The sequence below is a fragment of the Mesoplodon densirostris genome, chromosome 7, assembly GCF_025265405.1.
Source record: "Mesoplodon densirostris isolate mMesDen1 chromosome 7, mMesDen1 primary haplotype, whole genome shotgun sequence".
NCBI classification, from domain to species: domain Eukaryota; kingdom Metazoa; phylum Chordata; class Mammalia; order Artiodactyla; family Ziphiidae; genus Mesoplodon; species Mesoplodon densirostris.
Genome location: NC_082667.1, coordinates 61399945 through 61425159, shown reverse-complemented (window position 1 = coordinate 61425159; position 25215 = coordinate 61399945). Strand labels below are relative to the sequence as shown.

At 46.9% G+C, this 25215-nt stretch overlaps 2 protein-coding genes across 3 annotated transcripts in view; one reads left to right on the top strand and one right to left on the bottom strand.

The window, feature by feature from the left end:
* STIM1 (stromal interaction molecule 1) overlaps positions 1–21745 on the bottom strand; it is a 192906-nt gene extending 171161 nt beyond the window's left edge. For both annotated transcript variants that reach the window (XM_060104419.1, XM_060104420.1), the window contains exon 1: positions 20969–21745. In XM_060104419.1, the coding sequence (XP_059960402.1) occupies positions 20969–21107 (139 nt within the window). In that variant the 5' untranslated portion in view covers positions 21108–21745. The remainder of the gene's footprint in view (positions 1–20968) is intronic.
* Positions 21746–24341: 2596 nt separating this feature from the next.
* On the top strand, positions 24342–24674 carry LOC132494050 (ATP synthase membrane subunit K, mitochondrial). Its single transcript, XM_060105058.1, has one exon. It carries the CDS (start codon positions 24390–24392, stop codon positions 24564–24566), a length of 177 nt encoding a protein of 58 aa, XP_059961041.1. The 5' UTR covers positions 24342–24389; the 3' UTR covers positions 24567–24674.
* The last annotated feature ends 541 nt before the right edge of the window (positions 24675–25215 follow it).

Sequence of the window (25215 nt, the reverse complement as noted above, 5' to 3'; positions counted from 1 at the left end):
CTGGCTATGATGAGAAAATGCTCTGACCACTCAAAATAAACATGCTTCTCAGTTTGGGCTTCCCTGGTGGCGCAGTGGTTGAGAGTCCACCTGCCGATGCAGGGGACACAGGTTCGTGCCCTGGTCCGGGAAGATCCCACATGCCGCGGAAAGGCTGGGCCCATGAGCCATGGCTGCTGAGCCTGCACATCCGGAGCCTGTGCTCCGCAACGGGAGAGGCCACAACAGTGAGAGGCCCGCATACCTCAAAAAAAAAAAAATGTTTCTCAGTTTAACATAATCCTAGTAGCTCAAGGACAGAACCTCTCTCAGGCAGTAGCAACCCAGAGCACTGACACCACTGAGAAGTACCTGAGATTGCTATCCGGGCTACTCCACCATTCCCCAGGTCACCGATCAAGCCTCCTGAAAACCCAAACATAGATGTTCTGCCTTGAAGGTAGGAGGAGAAATGCCAGAGAGAAACACATGTGGAAGGCATGGCAAAGAAAACACCAAGCCAGCAATCAGTAGACCTGAGACCTAGTCTCAGTTCTGCCCCTAATTAGTTATACGACCTTGGGAAGTCACCTGCCTTCTTTGCACTTGTTTTTTCTGCTATAATATGGAAATAACAATTCCCTCCCATCATATTTCACAGGTTTACGATGGACATGACAAGCAAAAAGACAGGTCTTGAATAGGAGAGTGCTTTGAAAAGTGTGAAGCACAAATTAATGAGGGGTCATTATGATATGACTACCACAAGCTGGCTGGAGAGAAGATTAATGCCCATGAAACAATTAGAAGGTGAAACAGTAGTTAATTAGGTGCCAAGTTATATGGCACAGACTGAGAAGATTATACTCTGGATAGGGGTATTCTCAGGGATTAGTCAGAGAAACTGCATAGAAAAGAACAGACAGGATTGAAGAGGGATGGAGAGCAATAGTGGCAGCAAAAGTATGTAGCCAGGGAAAAGAGTGGTGAAGAAGCAAGAGAGGAACAGAGCTGGATCATACGCTGTGTGTTGGGAGGCCACAATGGGAGGTAGGGTAAGGCCAGACTGTGGAGAGAAGACAGTCAGGCCAAGGAGCTGGGGCAGGATGCAGTCAGCAACTGGGGACAATGGGGGAGAGCAGAGCTGGATTTCACAGCAAACATTTATTGAGGACTAATAATGCGGTAGGCGCTATCTCAGATTATAAGGATACAGAGATGGAAGAAGACATGAACCTTGCACTCATGACTCTGTGTCTGAATCCTACTCTTCTAGCTTCAGTGACATGTACATCAAAGAACAAGCTTCACAATCACAGAATTCTGGATTCAAGTCCTTGTGCCACCATTGCTAGATGAGTGACCTTCATCAAGTAACGAAAGCTCTCTAATTCCCAGTTTCCTTATTTGCAATGCAGAAGTAATAATAATCTTTCATAGGATGGTGGTGAGTACTAGATATAAAGCACTTAAAAAAAGAAACTTGGTATGTGCCTTCTCGACACACAACAAATGATAACTATTATTATCGTTCACTAGCTTTGTGACCTTGGGAAAGTTGCTTAACTTCTCTGGGCTTCAGTTTCATCATCTGTAAACTTCACGAGGTTGTTGTAAATATTAAAGGAAATAATTGGTCTAAAGCACCTAGCATAACAACAGCTCAGCAAAATTCCTTTTCTTCCCTCTGTCTCCTTTCCTCAAGCCCATATTTGAGATCTCCCTTGTAGCAATGCTCAGCTCCCAAAGGAGGGCACTGAGGACACAGCCAGAGCACCTACTGTTTCTACTTCTAGAAGACACCAGGTCCTCTTAACCCCTAAACCAACCCTCACTTACGCAGTGCCTGACTACCCCCATCTAGGAACATGTTCTTTAGCTGCTTCTGGCCAAGTGGCTTCAATTCAATTGTCTGATGGCCAGACAATTCCTCCCTGCTTACTCATCCTCCAAGAAACTAAACCAGAAGAGAAAGCTCTTAAGTCTAAATATTGATAAAAGAAAGGAGAGTGGTATTATGTCCAGTGTCTTAAGACCACAGGATAGAAAGGAGAGGCACTGAGCACAACTGCTGAAGGGCAAATATATCCCACTGGTCTTGTGCACATATGACCAGGGCAGGCAAACCTGCTGCAACTTCCAACAGTTCCAAGAATGTCTCAGAAAAAGGCCCTCAGCCTGCTGGAGTCACCCAGGCATGAGGGAAAATTAGGTTTTCACTAGCAAAGGTCAGCTCATAAATACCTGATTAACTCATGCAAACACGCTCTGCTCCATGTGCTGTGAGAATTTACAACTGATCCGGAACAGGAGTCAAGCTGAGGACACCTTTCAAAGCTATAACTAACAATAATTGGTGTAAGGGTGGCTGGCTATGAAAGCCTAATCCAAATCAGGTGAGTCCAGACTTTCCAGGGGAAGCTGCTCTTTCTGGGAACAATCTCTGCACAAACCTGCAGGGCAAACATTACCTTGCCTTGAAAGACAAGAGCCAGACCCTCCCACCAAGACCACGGGAAACACAGAGGCAAAGCATATATATTCCAACACTCCTGCTCAATCCCAGGGACTTCTGTTTGTGAGGAAATAATACCAATAATTCTAATCTCACACATTAGAAAGACGTGGTCAGATCAAACCTGTGAAGCCATTGGCTAGGCTCCCCAAGCAGATCTGCTTCGTCCTCGGCGCTTCCACCCCACTTTGCAAACCAGGAAGGGAAAAGAAAAGGAACCATCTTTCATTGAGCACTTACTAGGACTTGTACAAAAGTTTTAAAACCTTTACTTTTTTAAAAAAAATCCCCCCAATAATCCTCTGTAATAGCTAATCCTAGTCCCATTTTATAAATGAGGTAACTGAGCATCAGAGAGATTAAGCAGCTTGCTCAGAAGAGGGGCTGGTGAAGGGCAGAGCCCAAATATGAACCCAGTCTGTCTGATTCCAAAACTTAGCCTTTCTTTCCACAAATGTTTATCAAGAGCCTACCATGTGCCAAGTACTACTCTTGGGTGAAAACACAGCAGTGTAAAAGACAGACAAAAACTCCTGTCTTTATGGAGCTTTCATTCCTAAACCGAGAATCCTCCATACTCAGCATACCATACATTTAATAGGTAGACATCTGTATTTCTTTCTCCTCCACCCGACAGGACTCAACAGATACAGAATGAAGGGATGAATGTGGCTCTTTCCCTCACCTCACAGGAATTCCTCTCAGCTGCTGCCCAAACAGCATTCAACGGTTTACTCATCAACTCAGCATTCTTCTTCCCACCTATGTCATAGGTTTAAGCCACATCTTTTTGTTGTTGCTGTTTTGGCTGTGCCAGGCAGCATGCAGGATCTTAGTTCCCCAACCACCAGGGATCAAACCCATACCCCCTGCATTGGGAGTGCAGGATCTTAACCACTGGACCACCAGGGAAGTCCTGAAGGCATATCCTAAACCAAAAGCCTCCTGCAGTGCTAGCAAATTGGCTCCAGTCACCCACTGAGTATGACAACAATAGTACTTCAGAGTTTACAAAGCACTTTACATACATTGTCTTATTTAATCCTCATAAAATTAAACAGGGTAGGTATTGCTTTCATTTAACATGGAAACAGACACCCAGAAAGGTAGTTACTAGTTACTTGTGTCCTTAGACACAAATGAGTAGTTGGATCTACACAGTTCTAGTCCCAGAATGCATTCTCCCCTTCGCCTAAGGACATCTCCTAATCTATGGCTAATACTGGAGAAATCAAAACGTGTCATGTCACTATCTAGATCATTCTGCTGATTATGCTATTCCAGATTTTGTTTGTTTCAAACAAACAAAAAACACTGTGTGTCAGCCTACCTATTTTGGAATTTATTTTGATTGTCATTAATATTTTATTATTTTTCCTGTTAAAGGCGTTTGAACTGTATTTTGTTATATTCTAATTTGCCATTTATTCCCAAAGGAACAAACTTTTGATGTTAAACACTAAACATATATGCTATATGCATAGAAAAAGGCATGAAAATACTTTTATAATTTTTTTCAAGTCAGTGAGAAAGATAATTCAACTTTTAAAAATGACTTCACAGGCTTGCCTTCTTCAGGAAAGCCTTTATCCTGTGAAGTGAGGCACACCAGTAGGCAGAGGCTGCAGAAAACATAAGACCCAAATGCAGGGTTAATAACTTAGCATGCTCTTTGCAAAAATAACCCAAGTATCCACAGTCAGCAGGAATATTCCAGCAACCAAGGCCAGGCCGAGGGCTTTGTCATAGTACTTTACTCCTGGTAGCACTGATCTAACTCTTTTTTTTTTTTTTTTTTTTTTTTTTTGCAGTACGCGGGCCTCTCACTGTTGTGGCCTCTCCCGTTGCGGAGCACAGGCTCCGGACGCACAGGCTCAGCGGCCATGGCTCACGGGCCCAGCTGCCCCGCGGCATGTGGGATCTTCCCGGACCGGGGCACGAACCCGTGTCCCCTGCATTGGCAGGCAGACTCTCAACCACTGCACCACCAGGGAAGCCCCCAGGTGGCACTGATCTCTTAATCAAAGGGAGACTACAAGAAAGAAACTGTAAAGCCAGATGCCAAGGAAAACGACCTGAGGGAAAAGATGCTGGCTCCTTGGGAACCCAAAAGGCATGCTGCCTAGAAGGCCCTACTGCCTCCAGAACAACACAGCACACTCCGGCAAACCAAGAAGAACCAGGCCTGGCTTCGTGCAGGGAACTAGCCAAGACTATGCCCAAAACCTCTCTCCTTACCAGTCGGTCATGGTGCCTGAAATTTCAACACTACAGCTTCCTTTGGGTCTTCGGTGAGCACATCCTGAGGACCACAGCTTGCAGGAGTGGGAGCAGTCAAATGAGGAGGTAGATCCGTGCCTCATTGGGTGTCAGCCAGAATAGAGGGAAGGGCAGAGTGCTCTGGAAAGGCAGGTCAAGAAAATAATTCTGGCTGCAGGAATTGGAGGCAGGAAATTTGCTCAGCTTAGAAAGATAAGAGGATACGAAAGTGTTTGTGCTGCCTTAGGAAGGTAACCAGAGGCTTTGAGAGAGACCTGGATTTGAATTCTGGTTCAGTTGCTTACAGGCTGTAATGACTATCAGGCAAATTATTTTCCTTTTATGAGTATTTTCTCATCTATAAATTGGGCATTATGAAAAGATGTGGCCATATCTCAAAAGACAGCTGTGTGAAGCACTAGCTCTGACCTGGCACATGGCAGGACTTAATAAATATCCCTTTTTCTGGAACAGGAACACACATCAGGGAAGGATACCCCAGGGCAATGGAAATTACTTGCCAGCTGACAGAGCAAAGCCGTTTGGGAGCTAACAGAACAGACAATCGACCTGAAAGGGCACCTCGGGAGTCTGGAGAGTACCAAATCCAGGTATATCTGGATCCAGGGCTCAGCCTACATCTCTCTCCACCACGAAATGTGTAGCTGCCCATTCTGGACAGAAATTATTACATCATCATGCATTTAGTTAGATGAGGAAATGGAAACCCACTCCTCAGTTCCCCAGGAAAGACAGCCCCATGCCAACTTCTGGTACTCCAGGAGTCTGGAGCAGGACCTAGTGCAAGGAAAGTATTGAGTCCAGCTGCCAACATTTTAATTAGTCCAACCTGAAAAGTCTATAACCACAGGAGATTACAAGGAGCCCCCAGGGCAAGCCTCTGCCCTTCACTCAGTTCAGCCAATTAGATCTGTTCAAGTGCCCTAATTTTTATCACTGAATTCCTGGGGGAATCAGGCTTCACCAAGCTCTGACTTCTGGCTGAGAGTACAGGTACGTGCTCAGCTCAGGAAGAGAAGTTGGGTGTGTGCTACAAGAAAGGCAGCATCAAGTAGGCCCTGAGGTCCTGACACCCTTCCTGCATCAGTAAACTAAGAATTGCCCTCTTGCCAGCCTCCATCCCCCACCCCAGTGTCCTACTGTGACCTATTCCCCCAGTGGCTATACTCTAACCTAATCCGCACTAGCAAAGGCTAGTTTTTTTTTTTGTTTTTTGTTTGTTTTTTTAACATCTTTATTGGAGTATAATTGCTTTACAATGGTGTGTTAGTTTCTGCTTTATAATAAAGTGAATCAGTTATACATACACATATGTTCCCATATCTCTTCCCTCTTGCGACTCCCTCCCTCCCACCCTCCCTATCCCACCCCTCTAGGTGGTCACAAACCACCGAGCTGATCTCCCTGTGCTATGTGGCTGCTTCCCACTAGCTATCTATTTTACGTTTGGTAGTGTATATATGTCCATGCCACTCTCTCACTTTGTCACAGCTTACCCTTCCCCCTCCCCATATCCTCAAGTCCATGCTCTAGTAGGTCTGTGTCTTTATTCCTGTCTTAGCCCTAGGTTCTTATCTAGAAACAATAAATGCTGGAGGTGTGGAGAAAAGGGAGCACTCTTGCACTGTTGGTGGGACTTGACTCTAGCTAGAAAGAGGGAAGTAAAAGAAAAAAGGGTTCAAGAGAAATAGTGGAAAAAAACACGCTTTAAGACAGAAGCTACAGGGACTTCCCTGGTGGCACAGTGCGTAAGACTCCGTGCTCCCAGTGCAGGGGGCCCAGGTTTGATCCCTGGTCAGGAAACTAAATCCCACATGCATGCCGCAACTAAGAGTTTGCATGCCACAACTAAGGGGCCCTCCTGCCGCAACTAAGACCCAGTGCAACTAAATAAATAAATAAATGAATAACTAAGTACATAAAAAAGAATCAGGCCCTCTTAAAAATAAAAGGCTACAAAACAGTAAACAGCTATTTTATTAATCAGAAAATCTTCTTGCAATCCCCCTTCCGCCCTCTCAGAGGGTGTGTGACAAGACATCAGACAAGATGGCCAGTTTCAGGCCTGCTCCCATGACAATGAGCTGACACAACCACAGACCTGCTACCTGACAATACCTGAGCAGCCTCCTCCCCATCTCAAGACGACGCAGGAACACGTGTGCTAAACCAAACAGATGACTACAAGAGGACTCCAGGTACTAGTTTTGATCAGCAGCTGCATCCTGGCACCTCTGTCCCCAGCCAGGGCTTACTCTAGTCCAGCAGGAGTTTCCCCTCAAAGCATAGCCTAAATTCAGCTAGCACTCTGCCCCCCCCCCAACCTTGAGCCGGCTGAAGGTTGGTAGAAGACCCTGGGGAAAAGGGATAATAATCATCTTCTCTCAGGCCAAGAACTCCAGACAGGGTATGATGGCTTAGTGTTCCTTCTGCAACTCCATTTCATACTAGAAAATTAGAGATGTGTGACTGTGGAAAACTCAGCATGTTCCCATACCTGAAAGCCCCAACTGCAGGTGAGTGAGTAGCCTAGGAAGCCTAAAGTGAAAGACGACCTTCCCTGAGAAACTGTGAGTTTGTCTGCTCTCATTGGGCCAAAATACTCACTGTATATATGGCTCCAACCCATGTCAAAATCCTGGAATAACACCCTCACATAGCACTTGAAGGTTTCACAAGGTGCCTTATCTTCCATTGACTCCATGAGGTTAATATTCCTTTTATTGCAAATTTGGAAACTAAGGCTCAGAGACAAAAAGCAACCTGTTCAAGATATCACAAATGGGGCTCCCCTGGTGGCGCAGTGGTTAAGAATCCGCCTGCCAATGCAGGGGACACGGGTTCGAGCCCTGGTCCGGGAAGATCCCACATGCCGCGGAGCAATGAAGCCCATGAGCCACAACTACTGAGCCCGTGAGCCACAACTACTGAGCCCACGAGCCACAACTACTGAAGCCCACATGCCTAGAGCCCATGCTCCGCAACAAGAGAAGCCACCACAATGAGAAGCCCGCGCACTGCAACAAAGAATAGACCCCGCTCGCCGCAACTAGAGAAAGCCCATGCACACACAGCAACAAAGACCCAAGGCAGCCAAAAATAAATAAAATAAGTAAATTTATATATTAAAAAAATGAAAAAAAAAAGATGTCACAAATGGAAAATGGAAAAGCCTGGAGTTGAACCCAGGTATTCCTATCTGCAAGAGTCTCTGATTTTCCTGCAGTGAAGGCCCAGCTTTGTTAGGAAGCTTAATAGCTAAAAACAAGAGACCTGTATTCTCAGACTTGGAATCCACCAAGCAGTTCCTGTATGACCTTTGGCAAATCCCTTCACATCTCTGGGCATCAGAAAACTCATCTGTAAAATAAAGTGATGTAAAACAAGCGTAGAGAGAAGACAATTCTTTGGTTCCTAGAGTACTGTGAAGTGTAGCCCTTGCCTAGCACTTCAAAAAAAGTCAACTACGCCCCCTAGTCATCACAGCCTAGCAGTGGCCCCCTCCTTCAGACTGCCATATATTTTCTGTTACTGGCACCACCAGGCACCTCATTACCCACATGCAAAACATGGCTACACCTTTGCCTCTTTCCTTCCCTCCCTACACTTAAACGCTGAGTCCTACTGATTCTGCCTGCATAGTGCACACCCTGATCTCTGCTCATGAACAACTGCAAAGTCTCCTATCTAGACTCCCTGCCTCCAACCTCATCCCACCAATGCATTGTGCATGTTCTGTGAGATTAATCTGCCTAAAGCAAAACTCAGGTCATGTCTCTCCCCTGCTCAAAACCTGCAAGGACTACTTACTGCCTACACAGCAAAGTCTGAACTCTTTAGCCAAACATTGAGGCCCTCCATTATCTTTCCTCAATTAATCTTTTTTTGCCTTATTTTATCATACTCTCCTTCATAGATGCCACTCTCCAGCCAACCTGGACTAACCAATGTCCCCTAAAGACTCTTCACTTTGTCTCACTCCATGCCTTTATTCATGACATTTCCTTTGGCTGGAGTGCTTCCCAGCCAGAGGAAACCTTATATTTCTGCCTGAAGTACCTGAAGACCTACTAAGCTGTTACCTCCTCCATAAAGCTTCCCTGATCTCTCCAGGCAGAGGTGATCCCATTTTCCAATAGGATCATAGGTATTATTCATAGGGCATTGAAACAAGATTGCCTTGCACAATAAGCTGTAAAATGGGAAACCCATTGTGAGGATTAAACAAGATTACGTATGTGAAAGTATCTAACCCAGTCCTGGTATAGAATACGTGCTCAATAAATAGGAGCTCTTATTATGATAAAGAAAAATGTTCGTACACATCTTAACTTCCCTATTATACTCAATCCTTTTACCGGGCAAGGTACAACATACATGTTAAATGTTAGCTGAAGAGGTAAACACTACATAGATACAGACCCTATCCCAAAGCTTATATCCACAAGAGCTCAACCATAATGCTGTTTTTGGAGGATACAAACTGAATACACAGCACTCTGTAGCTATACACTTCACCAGTGTGATACTCCCGTTCAGAATTTATTAAGTGGATACACTTTCTCATTCCCTCCCCCATCCCCTACAAATTCTAATCCCAGTTTATTCCAGGCCACTTAGGTGACAGAACAAACTAATGCCACTAACAGTCTGATAAGTTGTACACTTTTTAATCCAAACACACATCTCTACTTAAATTCAAACAGCTGTTTCCTTCCCTCCCACAGTTATTAAACAAGAATAGAAACAGCATTGGCCTTTGGGTCAGATAAACCTAAATTCAAATCCTGGCTTAGTCACCTTAGGAAAATTACTTAAATTCTCAGAGTTACAGTTTCCCCATCTATAAAATGAGAAAAATATCCACCTTTAAGGGTTGTTATACAGCTGTAAAGACCTAGCCCAGAGCCTAGAAGATAACAGGTGCTCAATAAATAGCAGCTATCATCATCATTCTTATCATTGAAGTTATCTGAGTTGCCTCAATTACATACTTATCTCTTTAGCAATATACAATATGAGTTTCAGTGAACTTTGCCCTTGTCGGCAAAAGTTTCTTGAAGTAAGACCTCCACAAGTCTGAGTACCCAGGTACACACACACACACACAAGCTGCTTTCTAACCTGTGTATGTGTTACGCCTGAAGGGCACCCAGCTCCCCTGGTCCCTGCATTCTAGATGCTGGCTCTAGGAACTTGGAAAACACAAACACATTTGCTTTAATGTACACACTGTAGTGATGAGAGCTCTGAGAGCTTCCTGAGAGCCCTGAGATAACCCAGAGAGGCCAATCAGGAGCGGAGCTACTGAATCTCACTGGAGAAAATCAGAGGCACATGAGACTTGGAAGCCTGCCTGCCTGCCTGCCTGCCAGTGAGATCTCTGGTCATTACTTAGGCCAGCATTCAACACAAGGCAGCCAGGAGCTCTGTAAAATGGCTAACAGGAAAAGGGACAGGTTTGGCCCAGCGGGGCCATGCTGCCAGCACAGCTGACTCTTTTATGCCTTTGCCTCCTTTACCAAGTTTCCCTAGAGGCCCCTCCCCAATGCCTTGAAGGAAAGCTGGTGTGATGTCTGCTCAGGCTGGAGTTCTCTGAGGCCCAGGGAGTTCGCAGAATCAGAGATAACCTTTAAAACACCAGTGATCTTCACTGGACTATCCTACCTCCCTGCTGCACAAGCCCAGCACGAAAGAAGGCTCCCTTCTCCATCCCACAAGCCAGGCTAAGGAAAGTAGTTCTGTTCCTTCAGCTGCCTCACATTTGCCCTGTGGTAAACCCAGGGGGGCCATGCAGGCAAAGACAGGCAGCAGCAGAAGCCAAGGAAGCCCCGCCCACAAGACTCATCTCAGGCCTCCAGGAGCACAGCCCTGCTCCACTCCTACGACAGCCACCTGCTCAGGGCAGCCAGTGCTACGGCAAACAGAAAAGGCCAGCCAGAGTCAAGGGCCGAACCATCCCCCAGTGCGACTGGTAACCTGTCGCCGAGTGCAGCTTCAGAGATGAAGTACCAGGCAGCAGAAAAATAGTGTGTGCCCACAGAACACCTCAGAAATCCCCCACGTGAACTCCACCCCTAATCTCAGGGCACTCTTGTCGAAGCTTGTCACTTGGCACTCTCCCTCCATGACTACTCCATCCAAAGATCAACTCATTACTACTCATCCATTTATTCAGCAAATATCTATTGGGCACATACCCTATGACCCGTACTGTGATAGATACCAAGGACGGGTGCTATGGTCAGAAAAAATAGACATGGCTCTTACCTTCAAGAGAGAGGAAAATATGCAAAAAAAAAAAAAAAAAAAGGCTTTAAAAGCTATTTCATACATGTTTTAATCCCGTTTTCAAGTGAGGAAACCGTAGTTTGGGTCATACTGTCAGTAAGTGCCCAGTGCTCTTGATTCCCGCATCGGGCTATCTCTTGCTTTAAGAGGCATAAGCAGGGTGTGAAGGGCACAGAGAGTATTGTAGATAGCAAGGGCTACCGGAGTTTGGAAATGAGAGGGAGTTTGTGGCTAGCATTGATGTCAGGGATCACTTCACAGAGGACTCAGAGGTTAGGGAGGAAGGAAGGAGGAGAGGGGAGGACATTCTGGGAGGCAGTAAAATGGCACACATAAGTAAAGGCAAAAGAGAAGCAGTATAAGGTGTGCTCTGCAGACCAAGACAAAGAAAAAAAGCCTGGCTGGGCCAAAATGTAGAGAGGGGAACAGAGGAAGATGAAGTGGGCAAAGTGGTCTGGGGCCAGAACCCTGGGTCAGGAAGGAAACTACTACCCATAGAGGGATTTTAGGGCTTACACCGTCTCTATTCCAAGCTCCCCAGCAGAAAACAAAGGTACAGTGCTGTTGGCTCATTTCAGGTTTTTCCTTGCAGGTCTCTCACTGAAATAAATCTGCTCCACTCTGATCAACATGACAGGGCCATAGCCATCCCTACTCAAGCCTCGCCTGCCTTAGCAAGTTGTGCCAACACAGGCAAGGCTTTGTCAAATTCTCAGTGCCCAGAAAGCTCCCCTTTGGCACTTTCTAGGTGGCCACAAGTAACCCCACAGGGCTTTAGATACATTTACCCTGCCTGTGGAGGCCCCAAGTCTATACATAAAGCAACCAGCTGAGCCAAACAATGGTGAGATATGCAGTATTACACTCTGACCCACCTCCTTTGGGAAATCTGCTCTGTACATCAAAACAAACAAACCTCTCCTTGCTTGAACTGAGATTGCCAGGGGAGTACAGAATGCAGATATTAGTCACCATATGCCACAGATATTCCTGGGCTTCTTTTTCTGCGCATCATATAAAAGCTCCCTAGCTGGGCGGGGAAGCTCCTCAGAAGCAGCACTGACTTTGCATACCCCCCAATTCTGCCCAGCACGATTTCTGTGAACACAATACAATATTGTGAACTGCTTTCTGTTTTTCCTCTGTATAGGTCTCAGACCCCCTAACAACCCAAACTGGCTGCGTTAGGGTAAAGAAGCTCCACAACAGAGTGGGAACAGCATGTGAATAATAATCAGACAAAATTAAGATTCTGGCCCCAACTGAGACCTTGGGCAAATTTGTTCCTGTCATATGTAGATTGAGGAGTTTAGTTGAGATGGTACTTAAAAGCCCTTCCAACTTTGACACACTAGGATGTGAAGTCCTAGCACTCAACATCAACAGCCCTAAAGGTCAGAGTAAGTTTTTCAGCTGTCAATGTGTAAGTCCCAGTTCAATGCCACTTATAAGTCTAGCTCTCAGAAGCCAAGTTGGGGTAGTAAAGCCTCCAAGGTCAGTGGCTGTAAAATGTGCTCCAGAACTAAAGGTACCAAACAAGGAGTTGGGAGCCATGACTAGAACCTAGGATAAAAATCTAGTTTAGAATTGGGTTTAAAACAGTGGAGGAATATAGGTAGAAGGGCCATGTCAACTTTACATGTCAAAGCAATGAAGTCATGCATGAATCAAAAGGACATAATACCAAAGGGAGTATAGAAAGATACCACAAGACTCTAGGAGGCAAGCAAAGGAAGTCAGAGAAAAACTAAGAGGACTCAGCACCCAGAAGCCATTGTTCCCAAGATCATGGCCCTAGAATGATGTCACAGGCATCCTCTATGATGGCCCCCAGTGATCCCTACCCTCCTGGTGTTCATGCCATTGTATAATCCCTTCACCTTGACTTATTTCTAACAAACAGAATATGGCAGAAGTTGTGGCACATCAATTGCAAGATTAGGCGATAAAAAGATTGCAGCTTCCATCTTGGGTGCTCCCTCTTGGATCACTTGTCCTGGGGGAAGCCAACTGTCAGGTCATGAGGCAGCCCAGTGCAGAGGCCCATGTGGCAAAGGACCAAGGTCTATCAACAACCACATAAATGAGCTTGAAAGTAAATACTCTCCCCCCAGTTGAGCCTTCAGCCCCAGCCCAACAGCTTGACTACAACCTTATGAGAGACCTTGAGCCAGAGGCACCCAGCTAAGCAGCACCCAGATTCCTAACCCACAGAAACTGAAAATAATAAATGTTTACTATTTTAAGCCTCTGCCTTTGAGGATAATTTGTTATGTACCAATACAGGTAGGGACTAGGCCCATCTGGTCAGCTATTTCAAGTCTGCAGGTGGGGCTAGGGAAGTGGTTACACCCAGTAAAAGGAAGGGGGTATAGGCCGGAAATAAAGTGAAATACTAGCACCCAGACTTTATCAACAGATTCCCTATGGCCTAGAGTAAGCTTTGAGTAAAAGCCTAATTTGGCCACACCCAGGGTTCATATAAGTCTGGTGGGTACACCTGAAGTAAAACAATGGCACTACAGCAGGTTCAGAGAAGCAACTTCCATTAGACAGGCGCCACCATAAGAAGACACACAGATTCTGACTGAGGCTTTTCCAGGCCCATAAAAGCAGAGGTTGCGAGGACCCCACTATCCCTAATTGTGTAGTACTTTAGAGTTTATAAAGCCCTTTCACCACATAAGTTATCTCATTTGATCCTCACTACAAATCTATTCATTAAGGTTATGCTCTTTCTACAAATGAAAAAACTAAGGCTGAGAGAGGTAAAGTGATTTACCCTCTACAAGGTCCACAGACAGTAAGAAAAAAAGCTGGAACTCTGAAGCTCCCCTAAATCCAGATATTTATGTCTGCTGGCTGTGGCCAACTCAGACCCTTTTGCCAACCAAAGCCAATCATCTCATCTGAGCTTCTACCCAGCCCCACACACTCATTTCCCAACTCTCTTCTCCCCGCTCGCTACACATAGGTCCTTTGTGGAACTAGACAGTTTCCCAGCTACTCCCAACTGCATTCTCGTGGTAAGGCCTGCAACAATAAGAGTCTGGTTTCTTTAAAATCCTAGACAAACTTCTTCCAAGCAAAATGAGGCCATTGGACTCAAACTGACCTGGATGACTTTTTTAACAAAAGCAAAAAACAAGGAATTCTATTTTTTGTTTGTTTGTTTGTTTTGCCTCACCACATGGCTTGCAGGATCTTAGTTCCCCGACCAGGGATCGAACCCGGACCCCAGCAGTGAAAGCACAAGAGTCCTAATCACTGGACCACCAGGGAATTCCCCAAAAATGAGAAATTCTAAAACAGTGAACTTTCTAAATAAGTGAAGCTTATTTCTTCGACTTTACCTAACCCTTTCGAAGTAAAACTTCTTCAACTTCCAACCTAGTAAACTACAGTTGAAACAGAACCAGACAATAAATCCCCTTCAATTCAGTTTTACAAACTCTACAGTATGTAAAGTATACCATGTGTCAAGGCTTGTGCTAGGAGCTTCCTGTCCTAACCCTTGAGGAGTTTTTATCAAGGAAGGCCGGCACATACATAGATAACTCCAACAGGGTAGCATGATTGGCAAGATTATAGACTCCATCATCCTCCAGAGCAGCACTTTGTGATAGGTGACTAGACTATTCGAACACCTTTGTTAACACAGCTATGGCCAGACCATTGAGGCTAAGGCTCTGCATGCCAGATTGGTGAGGGACACACTGACAAGTAATGTGTTTTGAGAAAAACAACAAGGGCTTGATACACAGATCCCCAGAGTTATGGTTCTGATCCTGCCACTTTTTAGTTATGTGACAAAGAACACAAATTTCTCAGCTACGAATTCTTCACCTTTAAAATGGGCATAATGGGAATTCCCTGGTGGTCTAGTGGTTAGGACTCCATGCTTCCACTGCACGGCACAGGTGTTCAATCCCTGGTCAGGGAAGTAAGATCCTGCATGCCACGTGGCATGGCCAAAAAAAATGGGCATAATAATAAAAACAGGTATACCTACTTCCAAAGTTGAGGATAAAATAAAATAATACATTGAAAAGGGATAAACAGATCTGAACTTGGATGAAAATACAAAGTGCCCTGGGTGAGCAACACCATGAAGCGTTGCTGAAAAGCCCAGAATGTGTACCAAGATATATGAGAAGGTATGAAAGGAAGAGAGAAAATAAAATCCATTCAAACAGGCCCTGATTTCAGCTTTTCCAACAAACTTTAACAGAGGTTTTAGGCTGGGCGCAATAAAAACAGAGATAAATAAAATACAACCCCTCCTCCTTTCTTCCACAAAGAGCTTACACTTGTAAGAGAGCAAATATATGTACAATGTGCTATGTGTTAAATTAGAAATTTATACAAAGTATCCAGGGGGTAATAAAGAATGCCCTGTATTGTTATTACTTGATTTCTTACACTGTGTTATGGGCACAGGCGTATTCAATGTATTATTCTTTATACTTAGTTGTATATCTTAATAGTTTGTAAAATTTTTTTTTGATCAGCAGTAACAAAAAAAGAAAGCTCTGTTGGACACCCAGTTTGGTATCTTTCTCTCTCCCAGAAAATTTGACAGCCAGAACTGCTGGGTTTCCTGGAGAATCATTTCTCATAAAAAGCAGTATACCACAGCATGCCCATGAAGTCACTCAGCACTGTATCTCAAAGCCACCCAGCAGGAAATGAGGGGCCCCCTGGGGCTCAAACTCAAGTCCTGTGAAGACCTAGGAAACCCTCCCATCAAGACCTCATCCCTTCCTTGTCAGAGAACAGGAGTTCTTAGCATGAAGGCTCCACATTCCTAAGGAGCCCATGAGAAGAATTGGGGGTGGGGGTGAATTTGGATGGGAAAGAAATTACATCTTTATTTTCAACATTCTCTTACTGCAAGTTAGCATTTCCTTCAATTATACATAATAACCAACCAAAATATTATTAGCCCTACCTATGATTTTGTCACCAACAGAAAGTACAGACATTTTCATGTCACATTACATTGGTACAGATAGCTCCAAATATTTATTCATAATCATCATTACTTCAAAATTACAGTAGTTGTCAGACCTGCCACAGACCACACGTGACTGCAGTCTTCCTGTCTACCAGCCCTCGTGGGAGGTAGTTGGCCAACTATGAAGCAACTCTGCCCAGTTATTGTTCAGCCGCCAGTGAGACCCCATGTGCTCACACTGGTGATCCAGACCTCTACAATGCCCCCTTCCCTCCAACAATCCCCAAGTCAGACCGCTCCCCACCCCGTTCTCTTATGCCTCCGCCCAACCCCTCCTTCAGAAAGCCCTCCCCAGCCACCTTAGCCTAGCTCAGCCCACGCAGAGCTCTTGTAATCCTTAGCCTACACTGTCTACCCTGCTTGGTTTTGTGCTTCATTAAGCCTTTGCATTATGTTGTATTTAATATTCTCTAAATATATATCCCCACCCCCACCCCCAAACTAGACTTCTTTGGTAGCCCTAAGTTCCTTCCATAGTACAAAGCAAGCAGTAAGCACTCATTAAGACTTGTGGATGGAATAACTGATTAAGCCAGGGTCCCTGACTCAAATGTCTTAGTCTAGTTCTACCAATAACCCATTGTGGAATTTCTATGTGACGCCTCTCTGGACATCAGTTTCCTCATATGTAAAAATAAATAAGTTGAACTAACAGATGTTTCCACCTCTTAACTTTTCAATTAGGCAACCACTTTTTATCTCCCCAAGATCTGAGAAAAATTATGGAGGAAACTGAGAAGCCTCCCCCAGCTCTCCCAGGCAGGGTTAGTCACTTGCTCCTCTGGGCTTCCCACAGCCTTTTGTATGTATATATCATACCTCTACTTCAGCGCTTATCACAGAGTTCTGAAAGAGTGTATAACCTAGTGGCTGAGGTGGAGGTGGGGAGAAGAGTCAGACTGCCTGGGTTCAAATTCTGGCTCTGTTCCCTACTATCTGTATAACCTTGGGTAAGTTACTTGACCTCTCTATGATTTCATTTCCTCACTTAAGCACACAGGATGGCTGTAAGAATTAAAAAGAATAAAATGTTTGGAATAGTGCCTGCCACACAGTAGGCACTAAAAAATGTCAGTTGCTATTACTGTTGATGTTACTGATGTTATTAATGTCTTGCTAGGCACTGGGTTCCTACTTCAGCTGGATCTCTGTCCTCTTCTCGTTCTCCATCACAGCACTCTGTTTGTTTTCTTCCACAAAAATTACCACAAGACACTAGATTTATTTATGTATTTATTTTCTATCTCCCCACTAGACTGTAAACTCCATGAGGGCAGAGAACATGTCTGTTTTGTTCATCCTTTAATTCCCAACACCAAACACAGTGCCTGGCCCAGAGCAGGCACTCAAATATTTGCTGAATACACAGCACATGAGCTGACACTGTTCAATGTTTGCTGAATACATTAACCTGGTTAAGCATGATTGTCAAAGCTGAGGTGTGTGTGCAGATGATGTCCTAGCTGCCCCAGGATTAGTGTGACCCTCTGCCCATCCCCCAATATTAGCCTCAGCCAAGCCGCACCCACCTGCCCTTGGCTCCAATCCAGTTCCGGGAGCCACCCTCAGCTAAAATTAGCATAGCCACCAAGATGGCCAGGCCATTTATAGCCTTGGAGACAGCAGCAACTAGCTGGGTGGGCAGGCAGGACTCTGGCCTCCCACTCCATTAGGGGTGGATTGAGCAGCCAACCTGCACTCCATAAACTGCCTAGATGCCTATCCTCCAAAGCCCAGTTCTAGTTATGCTGAGTATAACCACAGCTCCTGAGTAGAGGTCCTCAACCAACACTGGCAGTCACAACTCCAGACTCACGTGGGACCCCTCACACACATTCTGCAGGAAACATTTTGAGTTTCTGGAGGCAATGAGTCCAGAGTCTAAGGAAGGTTCCAAGCATCAATTCCAGGCAGTTTCAGAAGTGCAGGCTTCAGAGCAGCACAGTCAAGCACAGATCTTTACTGAGAAAGTAACTTAGCACAACTGGGTATACAGGCATCAAAGAGCCAGAAGGTGACAGGAATGGCCTCTCCCAATGAGAAGGCCTTCTAGCAGAGCACCTGCCTTCCCTGGAGGGGTAGACCTTTAAGATAGCCATGTACATCCAACAAGAGAAAAAAATGCAATTTTCTGGCCCCTGCAGAAGACCCTCCAGAGGAGAAAAAGACAGCCCTTTTTTGGATCTCTGCTACAGAGTCACCAGGGGCTGCCTAACGAACTCACCAAGAGGAAAGTAACATTCTCTTGGCCTTACCTAGTGCTCCTTTAACAGGGCAGGGCCTGAGAAGACAGAAGAAGTCTAGGACTTAAGAATCAGAAAACTTGGGACTTCCCTGGTGGTCCAGTGGTTAAGACTTTGCCTTCCAATGCAGAGGGTGCGGGTTCAATCCCTGGTCGGGGAGCTAAGATCCCACATGCCTTGCAGCCAAAAAAACAAAACATAAACAGAAGTAATATTGTAACAAATTCAATAAAGACTTTAAAAATGGTCCACATCAAAAAAAATCTTAAAAAAAAAATCAGAAAACTGAGCGTAGGACTCAATTTCTTCAACAATAAAAATGGGGATAATACCACCTGCCCTGCATTCTAATAAAGCAATTGCGAGACTTTGTGGGAAAAACAGCTGTGTAAAATACACACTTTAGAGAACATACAAATGGACTAGATATGTTGAATCTGATTTAGAAAAGTGGCAGCTTTAGGGTAAGTAAAACTCCTGTGTTCTGAGGATACAGAGGGACTGGAAAGGCTACAAGAGTTCCTGGCTGTGTAGACAGCTCCTCACCAAATCCTTTAGAGGAGCCCAGTCCACCTCTTTGCAAAAATGAGTTCTTATCTGAGTCAAAGTCCCAGACAGGCCCAAGGTGACAACCTACCAGAACAGCAGTGCTGGGGCCTCCAGGTTACCACAAACCATAGCCATTCCCAGCACCTAGGGTCTCTGAGATTTCCTCCCTGGGCTTCAATATTACTGTGACAATAGAAACTAATTTCTGAACTGAGAGGAAGAAAAGACCAAAAGAGAAGCCTAAGTAGTATAATCAACACAGCCAAGCCTCTAAAATATGTTGTGTGGAGGGCTGTCTCCATAAGCTCAAGCCAGGGGCTGGTTACGAGGGATGCTGGAGTGCCTCTTACCTATGGCATGTACAAACACACAAATCTTCCTGACAGCTAGCTAATGCCTAAATTCAAAACTTCACCTCTTTTAGCACTGTGTCTAAAATAAAGAACACTTCCTCCCCCCCAAAAGAAAATTCATTTTATGTCAGGCACTCATATTTTAGGGTAAAAAAGGGACATATTATCATTTACAAACAGGGATGTCACTGGGACGTCACTGGGACAGCAGAGATGCTCCTCACATCTTCTGCACAGTTTGACCTACATCTGCCTTCATAGCCCAATGACAGCCAAGCTTTAAGCTAGGGTTCAGGGGCCAAGGAGACACTGTATGGAGAAACAGGACTAATATGCAAGAAGGACCTATCTTCAAAGCAACAGCCTAGGTGCCATGCTTGTACATAGGGCAACCCTGGCCTCTCTTGGAAGCCAACCCTTGGGGTACCTGCAGTCACACCCAGCCCAGTCAAGGAATTTAAAAGGGGGTTTCCTAAGAAAGGGTCTAGCACCAAAGCCAGCCTCTGGATGCATCCATGAAACTTCCTGGCCACCATGACTAATGCTTCCTTTTCCTCCTTGTATCAACAGGTATTCACTGAGGCATCCCCTCACTTGAGCTTGTCCCGCCGTAGAAAGAACCCAGCTATAAACTCTCCTCACTCTGCATCTCACTACTTTGGGCAGATCACAGTGACTGGGTGAGAGAAACAGGGATAAAAAACTGAATACCTTCTAAGCCTTGTGTAAAACAACTGAATTTTAAAAGTGCTCTTTCTTCTGCAACAATACCAGGGCTCCTACTGTTTGACAAGGCTCCATAAGTGCATAGGAAAAACCAGGACAGATCAAAAATATTGTAGAATTCCTACCCTCATCAGTCAGAAGAAATAGAATAAGTCAACAAGTGGTCCCAGGAATTATATCATGCCCATGTCAACAAAAGGCCATTTAACTCCCTGGTGGTAAATAGGATTCCATCTAAGGAACTGCCTTGATATTTCAAATGGGCACAGCTAAAAGACAGCAGATTACCTAAGGGAAGGGAGAGAATCGGGTCCCCACGCTCACTGGAATAGAAAGACACACCTCAACACTAAGTTAGAGAGTAATAGAGTTGGCCCAGTCCTGACTCTCCCTACCCAACCCAAGTAGCCTCAGCCTCCCCTGTGCTGCCAAGTGCTGAAACTGGCCAAGAGCAACAGACTTATCATCTGCCCAGGGCATCAGTCCAGACAAGTAGTCATGAGAAGGGGTCTTGACTTGCTGATCTGAAAGGCCAAGGTGCCCCCAAAGCAAACCTCTTTTCACTGCCAACAAAAGACATCCTGAGGAGGGATGAGGAAAGTTGTTCAAGAGAGACAAAGACATTAGAAGGGAAGAACTCTTTGGACTACTAAGAACAGGCAGTGCTGGGCCTCCCTGGTGGCGCAAGTGGTTGAGAGTCCGCCTGCCGATGCAGGGGATGCGGGTTCGTGCCCCGGTCTGGGAGGATCCCATATGCCGCGGAGCGGCTGGGCCCGTGAGCCATGGCCGCTGAGCCTGCGCGTCCGGAGCCTGCGCGTCCGGAGCCTGCGCGTCCGGAGCCTGTGCTCCGCAACGGGGGAGGCCACAACAGTGAGAGGCCCGCATACCGCAAAAAAAAAAAAAAAAAAAAAAAAAGAACAGGCAGTGCCATGTGTGGGTCTGCCATCAATCGCAGGTGGAGAAACCTAGGGTTCGACTTCCCCACTTGGGTTCTTGTCCGTGGCCAAGGCCTTACCTGCTGCAGTGGACTCCTCAGAACTGGCCCCCGAGCCGGTTCCTGTCGTCTTCTCGCTGTGGCTTTGGCTGAGGCTCTGGCCGTGATGCAGGAGAAGCCCCCAGAGGAGCCACAGGGCAAGACGGGCGCACACATCCATGACTCCAGGTCTCAGTCAACATGCGCCTGATGTGGACACCTCAGGATCCCAGAGGCAAAGCCGGGAGCCCGGGAGTGCAGCTGACGGTCCTGGAACCCCAGGCAAGATGCCCTCGAGGCGCCGCAGCTGTCCAGCCACCCTCGAGTCCGCCTCCTCAGACAGCCAAAGGTCAAGTGCTCCAAGTTTGGGCTTGGGAGGAGGGCCGGCGCCTCGGGTCCAACAGTGGGTCCGCCGGAGCTGCGACGGCCTGAGCACCCGGTCGGCTCGGGCCGCTTCCGGAGAGTTTGGACAGGGTGGCCGCGGAGCCGGTGTCAGCTCCGCAGCCGGCTACACCCCTGCCGGAGGGGGCGGGCGGGCGGGACCTCCAGCGGGCACCGGAGTGGGGGAGGGAAAGAAGGGAGGGAAAGAGGGGGGCACCTGGCCTCGCACCGCCGAGGATCGGCGAGGGGCACAGGTTCAGGAAGGGCGTGCGACTTCCAGGCCCCCGCGGGCGCGGGCGGCTCGGGGATCCCAGGCCTCCTAGGCCGAGGTCAGTGCTCCAGCCCAGTCCCGTGCCCAGGCGGCCGGCGGTGCCCAGGTTCAGCAGGCGGACGCGCACGGGCCAGGCCCGGGACAGAGGCTCCCCGGCGAGCAGGCGGGAGGCGTGGGGCGGGCCCGGGGCGGGCGGGGGCGTGCTCTCCCGCAGGCCCGCCCCGCGCCGCCCGGCCCCCAGCGAAGCCCGAGCCCGCCCCAGCGCCCAGCTTACCCCGGAATAACCTGTTAGAGGCAGCCGCCCGGCACCCCCAGACCCCGGCGGGCTCTCCCGGCTCTCGGCCCGCTGTAGTCTCCGCCAGGACCCCTCTCCCCAGCCAAGGGTCGGGGCCCGGCCTCCCTTTCCCCCACGAGAGCCTCTCCCGCACTGACCGCCCGCGAACGAGGGGGCGGGCCCCTGACACGCAGTCGCTCAGGTAACCCAGGCCTGCGGCGGCAGCGACAACGATGACAGTAGCAGCCCTGCCCGATCTCCGGGCCTCGGTGCTGCTCCACTCTCCCAAGCTCTAGAGCCGATCAGGGCAAAGACCCTCGGCACCACGACTGCCGCCCGGGGCTGCCTGAGGCGACAACTGCCCGGCCCGGTTCGGCCGGGGGGCCCATTGCCAGCCCCCCACTCCAGGCCGGTATCCCAGGCTCCGCCCTCCCCGCCGCTCCTCGCAACCAATCCGCTTCCGCCTCTCTGCAGCTTAGGAACCCTCGCACTTCGTCACCCGTGTGCAGCGGCCCCTGGCGGGCAAATCTGGGCGCTGCGAACAGGGCCCGAGCTCGCTGGGAGGCCCTGCCCCTTTGCAGAGGGTTGAGGAATAGAGCTAGGACCCGCCCCGGGGGAGGCCCATTAGGGCCTGCTAGTGGTTTCGGAGGAAATGATGCCAGAAGACACACGAAGCGTCCAAACCACTGTAGGTAAAATTGCCCTACACATACAGTAAGTCTTGGCTAAATGACCCCATCTGCCTTCCTGACGCCCCCTCCCCGCCTCATCCAAGCTAAGTCGGATGCCCTCCCTTAACTCTCACAGCCCGTTTTCCTACCCGCCCCACCTCCAAATCCCCTCCCCTCTAAGTTTTTGCAGGTAGGGCCTGTGGCTGGTTCCTCCCTGCATCTCACTCTCCCAGCTCTCTGTGTGGCTTGGGGGTGTTAGCGACTTGAGAATGAGTGCCCCCATAAAGAGGGAGTTGCGCCTGGGCCTCCTTCAACAGAGCCTGCACTTCCTGTTCTCAAGTGTGCTGTCAGCAAATCTTTACTGAAACCTGCTCTGTGCCCTACCCTGTCCTTGGCACCGGAGGCGGGAGAAGGGATTAGGCCCCGTCCCCCCTCTGACAGTGCTAAGCCAGCTACCTGTTCTGAGCAAGGCTTCTGAAGACCGGGAACACGGATTTGCCCAATAGCTGCCTGGCTTAAGGGTTAGGCTGTCGATATAAAAACACACGTCTGACGTCATCTACTACCACTCTTTCCACTCTCATTAAACTTCAGTCGCACTGTCCTTCTTTAAGTTCCTCAAACACATGGAACATCAGCCACCTCCCGGCCCTTGTATCTGCTGTTGCTTCTACCTGAAACACTCTCCCCTCCTGGCCTCCCCATCAACTCCCTCGTATGGCTGGCCTCTCATTCTTCCAGATGCAGTTCAAGATCTTCTCAGAAACTCCTACTCTGACTGCCACCTCAGGTCCACAATTGGACCATACTCATATCTGCCTTCCCCCACCCCATAGGATTGTGACTTTTCAGAGGTCAGGGGCTGTGCTTTATTCATCTCTGGGAAATGACCATCCAGCCATAGGCCCTGTACATAGTAAGTGCTCAATAAAAGCTGGTTGATATGAGTTAATTCATTTAATCATGCAAATATTTATTGAGTAACAGCTGTGTGCTGGGAAATTGGCCCTAACAGAAGATGAGCCCCTGATCTAGGTTCTACTAGACCTACACTCGGGACCAGGAGTCTGAAACTCAAATGGAAAATGGGAAAATAGCTAATATTATTGAGAGAAGTAGGTGCGAGTAATAGGGAGTGGTAGGGACTGGGGCACACTGGTAAGCAGGCAGGAAGGTGAACTCAGTATTGCTGGATCATCTTTAAGAGAAGATGGGAATCTGGACTTTTAAATGATGTAGCCCCTTTATCAACACAGACCTACTGTATAGCACAGGGAAGTCAATGTTCTGTAATAAGCTATATGGGGAAAGAATCTGAAAAATAATGGATATATGTATAACTGAACCACTTTGCTGTACACCTGAAACTAACACAACATTGTAAATCAGCTATACCCCAATATAAAATAAAAATTAAATTTAAAAAATAATTTTTTTTTGATGTTGGGGGTAGGACTTTTTATTAATTAATTTATCTATTTTTGCCGTGTTGCGTCTTTGTTTCTGTGCGGGGGCTTTCTCTAGTTGTGGCAAGCGGGGGCCACTCTTCATCACCGTGCGCAGGCCTCTCACTATCACAGCCTCTCTTGTTGCAGAGCACAGGCTCCAGACGCGCAGGCTCAGTAGTTGTGGCTCACCGGCCTAGTTGCTCCGCGGCATGTGGGATCCTCCCAGACCAGGCCTCGAACCCATGACCCCTGCATTAGCAGGCAGATTCTCAACCACTGCGCCACCAGGGAAGCCAAAAAAATAAATTTTAAAAAATCAAAACAGAAAAATAATGATATAGCCCTTTAAAAATGATATAGCCCTGGTCAGTTGAAGGACACTTGCAGCGGGGTCTGTTCGTTTTGGAAGATTGAAATCATGGCAGGTCCAGAAACTGATGCCCAGTTCCAATTCACTGGTATCAAAAAATATTTCAACTCTTACACTCTCACAGGGAGAATGAATTGTGTACTGGCCACATATGGAGGTATTGCTTTGATAGTTTTATACTTTAAGTTAAGGTCTAAAAAAACTCCAGCTGTGAAAGCAACATAAATGGATTCTCAACTGTACCTCATCTGTTAAGTTCCCATGCCTGAAGAAGCTAATGTCAACTCATCATGTGATACCCAATTTGTACAATAAATTATGAACCTGGAAAAAAAAAAAAAGATATAGCCCTACATCTATAGCATAAATTGATCACTCAGACTACAAATTTATAATTTCTGCCTAAGCCAACCCACCTGCCTGTGTAGTCATTTGTCAAAGAGAACACACAAGAAAAAAGAAAAGTAAGTCATGCTTAATACAACCTCCTTTAAACTCAAGTGCATCATTCTCTTAGCTACCACGTGAGTTCTTTGGGGGTATGGGTGCAAAACCCATGTGGTACAAAGAGCCTGGGTCTTGGAGGCAGGAAGCAAGGGTCTATTACCAATTCACACCAAGACCTTGAAACTCTCAGAGTCTGCTGCATTTCCTGTGAGGCTAAAATGGTCTCCAGGAACTAAAAACAGAATTACCATATGCTGCAACAATTCCACTTCTGGGCGTATGCCCAAAAAAATTGAAAGCAGGGTCTCAAAGAGATATCTGTACACCCATGTTCATAACAACACTATTCACAATAGCCAAAAGCAACCCAAGTAAGTGTCCAGGGATGGATGACTATATAAACAAACTGTGACAAATATATATATAT